Source organism: Arachis duranensis, chromosome 6 (assembly GCF_000817695.3).
Source record: "Arachis duranensis cultivar V14167 chromosome 6, aradu.V14167.gnm2.J7QH, whole genome shotgun sequence".
NCBI lineage: Eukaryota > Viridiplantae > Streptophyta > Magnoliopsida > Fabales > Fabaceae > Arachis > Arachis duranensis.
The window spans coordinates 108958680-108962102 of record NC_029777.3 but is presented as its reverse complement, the minus strand read 5'-3'; the positions used below and the strand labels follow the sequence as shown (position 1 = coordinate 108962102).

Sequence of the window (3423 nt, the reverse complement as noted above, 5' to 3'; positions counted from 1 at the left end):
TTCGGTTAATATTAATTAATTTTTAAAAATTATTTTTTATTCTAAAATTTAAATTTTAAATTTTAAAGAATCACAAAAAAAACTTTAAATTTTAAATTCTAATCCTAAATCGCAACTCTAAATCTTAAAATAACTTTCTGAAAAATGATGAGGATTAAAATTAATTTTACAATTTAAAAAGTATCTAGTTAAAAATAAATTATATGTACTTATTCTAATGATAAATAATCCCCACTCTTTCTATTTAGATATTGATTAGACATGAACATGTGCAACTATATTATCAGAAATAGTGTGTGCTAAGTAGTTTGATTATGATGATCACTAAGTGGGTATCAACACATTATTTTATCTTCACCTAATTAACTTTTCACAGATATATGAATTACTTAATTATTTCTTTTTCATGTGGGGTGCCATTTGCCACACCGCCTTCAGAAGGAAAGACAAGATAATGTGATACTCGATAAAAAAATTAAAAAATAAAAATAAATATTAAGAAAAAAAAAGCTAACAATTTTAGGACCATGTTCATGATGCTTTGGAGAAAGCCCCTTTTCTTGGCAATTTTTTCTCCTCATTTAAGATTGTCCAAGCACTTTATTTGTTTATCTTAACAACCTTCGAATATTAATATTATTGTTCAATAGTAATAGTAAGAGTAATACTAGTAATTTAGGGTTTTGAAAGACAGACAGTTCTTTTTTTTTTTCTCAATAATATTTTAGAGACCATAAAAATTTAGTTAAAATAGTCTAAAATTACTTTATTTAATATTTATTAATTATTATTACTATTAATAAATACTAAATAAAATAAATTTAGATTTTTTTCTTTTTAAAATTACTATCTTATACCCTTATTAATTTTGTAATATCTGAGGTATTTATTTTGAATTTATCCTACGGTTAATTTGCCAAGTACTGCTCGGTCGAATCTCGATTGTCATTATTATTGCTGCATAACATTTGGGTACTTATAACCAAATTGGATTGATCTAATGGTTAGCTGATTAGTTCATTTAGGTAAGTGTCGAGAATTCGAATACTGCTTTGTGTATCTAGCAACCTATTGGCCAACAACAAATCCATAAAAATAAAGTTCAGTATTGCAACAAATTTGTCTTTAACATGTCGAGTTAAAAAATATCATAAAAAATAAAAACATTTGGATACTAATCATATTGAATTCATTCAACAATTTATTTTGGTTAGGGTAAGTGGTGTTATTATTGTATATATGAATATATCTTATTATTCCACTATTATTCTTCTTGGTTAAACGTTTTTGAATTTGAGATTTGAAAAGTTGATATTTAGAAAAATAAGTATAGATAGATAATTAATTTTTAGTTAGTCAATATTAGTTAATCTTTTAATTGTCAAAATTTATTTTTTAAAAAATTTAAAATTTAAGATAATTTTTTTAAAAAATATAGCTAAAAAGATTGACTATCTAATTAAACTCTCATAGCTACATTATCTGTACCGGGGAAAAAACAATAATAACAATCATATAAAAGCAGAAGATTATGGCATATGAAACTATGAAAGGTATGTGACTTTGAAGTAATTATGACTTGCCACACATTGATATCATAAATTATTAGATGGACCATACAAAGTTCAGTACAAATAATTATACATCATTACACACAAAACAAAACAATTAAACAAATAATTGCAACCCATTATATGCATGCCTTGCAGCACATGGACCAAAATTTGAAGGAAATAACTGTTTTCTTTTTCAATTTAAATGTAATTACTCATGTAAATAAAAAAAGTCGACTCATTTTGGTCTACCATTACATTCAAAAAGTCAATCCACCAATTATATAAAAATCTTATCTAAAGCATATCACCAAATAAATAAAAAAAAGAAATTATCTTCATTTATAGTGGATAGTCGATAACCGTTAAATAATTTGATATATTTGATTAAATTATTATCTAATAACTATCAACTATCAATTTCACATAAAAATAACTCCACGTTTGATTAAAAATATTTTGCTTTTTCTATACAGTCTCATTACCAAACAATTTTAGATGAAGCAATGGAAATTAAATGCAATCTAAGTACTAACTAGGGTATAGAAGAAAGTGGAGTGTTATGAAAATGAAGCTTGCAAGGGATGAAACTATGATACCACATCAATGGACACATCCTTGGTTGTGCAAAGAATTGAGCACATTCAATAATTGATCTCTGGAATGGAAGATCAGGAATGCAATTCTTTGTAACATCAAGAACTCCTCTCTCAATCAAAACCCTACAAATGGGTCCCACAGCATTGAAATAGTTATCTGAAAGTGAGAAATTTACCAAATTGCCCATCAAACTTGCACACACAACTTCAGGCACCATACCATACAACAAATTCCCACCAAAATTCAGAATCTCAACCTTCTCAAGACAACTCAATGACAATGGCAACGGACCTGTCAATTGGTTATTCCCAACGTCAAAAACCGTTGCCTCTTGAAGGTAACCAATCTCATAAGGCAAACAACCTGTTAGCTGGTTGTTCAATAGCAACACTTCAGTGAGTGTGGCTAAAGCCTTTGGAAGACTTGTTGGAATTGGACCGTTGAATTTGTTGTTTGCTAAGGTTAGCAACAAAATATGAGTGGATCCTAAGTTATCAGGCAAACTCTGATTAAATATGTTGTTGTTGATGAACAAAACTTGAAGATTCTGTGTGAAAATCTGTGGTGGAACTGCCCCAGAGAACAAATTGAACCTAATGTCCAAAAACGTTAACGTTTCCATTCCTAGAACAGCCAGAGGAAATGGACCTGATAATTGATTGTTACTAAGATCAAGCTCATAAAGATAAGGTAATTTTGAAATCTGGGGTGTGATTGTTCCACTAAAATTGTTGGTATTTGCATGGAACAGAGCAATATCAGGTAATTGATCTATGAATCCATCAAGGGTAGGTGCAACAAGTTGAAAACCGTTGAAATCAATTGAGGCTAAGGCAACGGCTGAACTATTGTATGGTGGAGTGTCACAATAGAAACCTTTGTAGCTACAAATATCTGAACCTACCCAAGTTTTTGTAACTCCTAAGGGATCTAAGGTTATGGTGGACTTGAATTTTTGGATCACTGGATATACTAATTGAAGCCTTTGATCTGCAAACACTAGAGGTGGAGAAATTGGAGATGTTGCTGCTACAATTGGAACTGATTTGGCAACACTTTTGTTTCTGTGGCCTTTGTTTTTTGTGTTGTGTAGTGCTGATGTGTGGATAATAGAAAGAAGGGACATTAACAATAAGAGATTGTACAAAGTTCTTGAGATTGAGAATTTTTGTGAGTGGAGGATACTCATCATGTTGTATGATCCTAACTAAAATTTGGTGAGTAACATTCAAAGTTTTAAAGGGCAAGAAAGTGGGTAGAAAGAAAAAAT

General features: G+C 29.4%; 1 protein-coding gene across 1 annotated transcript; it reads right to left on the bottom strand.

Annotated features, from left to right (window-relative positions):
* Window positions 1–1996: 1996 nt before the first annotated feature.
* On the bottom strand, window positions 1997–3423 carry LOC107495891 (uncharacterized protein At4g06744). Its single transcript, XM_016117105.3, has one exon. The coding sequence runs from the start codon at window positions 3343–3345 to the stop codon at window positions 2089–2091; it is 1257 nt and encodes a 418-aa protein (XP_015972591.1). The 5' UTR covers window positions 3346–3423; the 3' UTR covers window positions 1997–2088.

What these genes read in the sequence shown, in the direction of transcription:
- LOC107495891 (XM_016117105.3), bottom strand. Translation starts at nt 3,345, where the DNA reads ATGATGAGTATCCTCCACTCACAAAAATTCTCAATCTCAAGAACTTTG.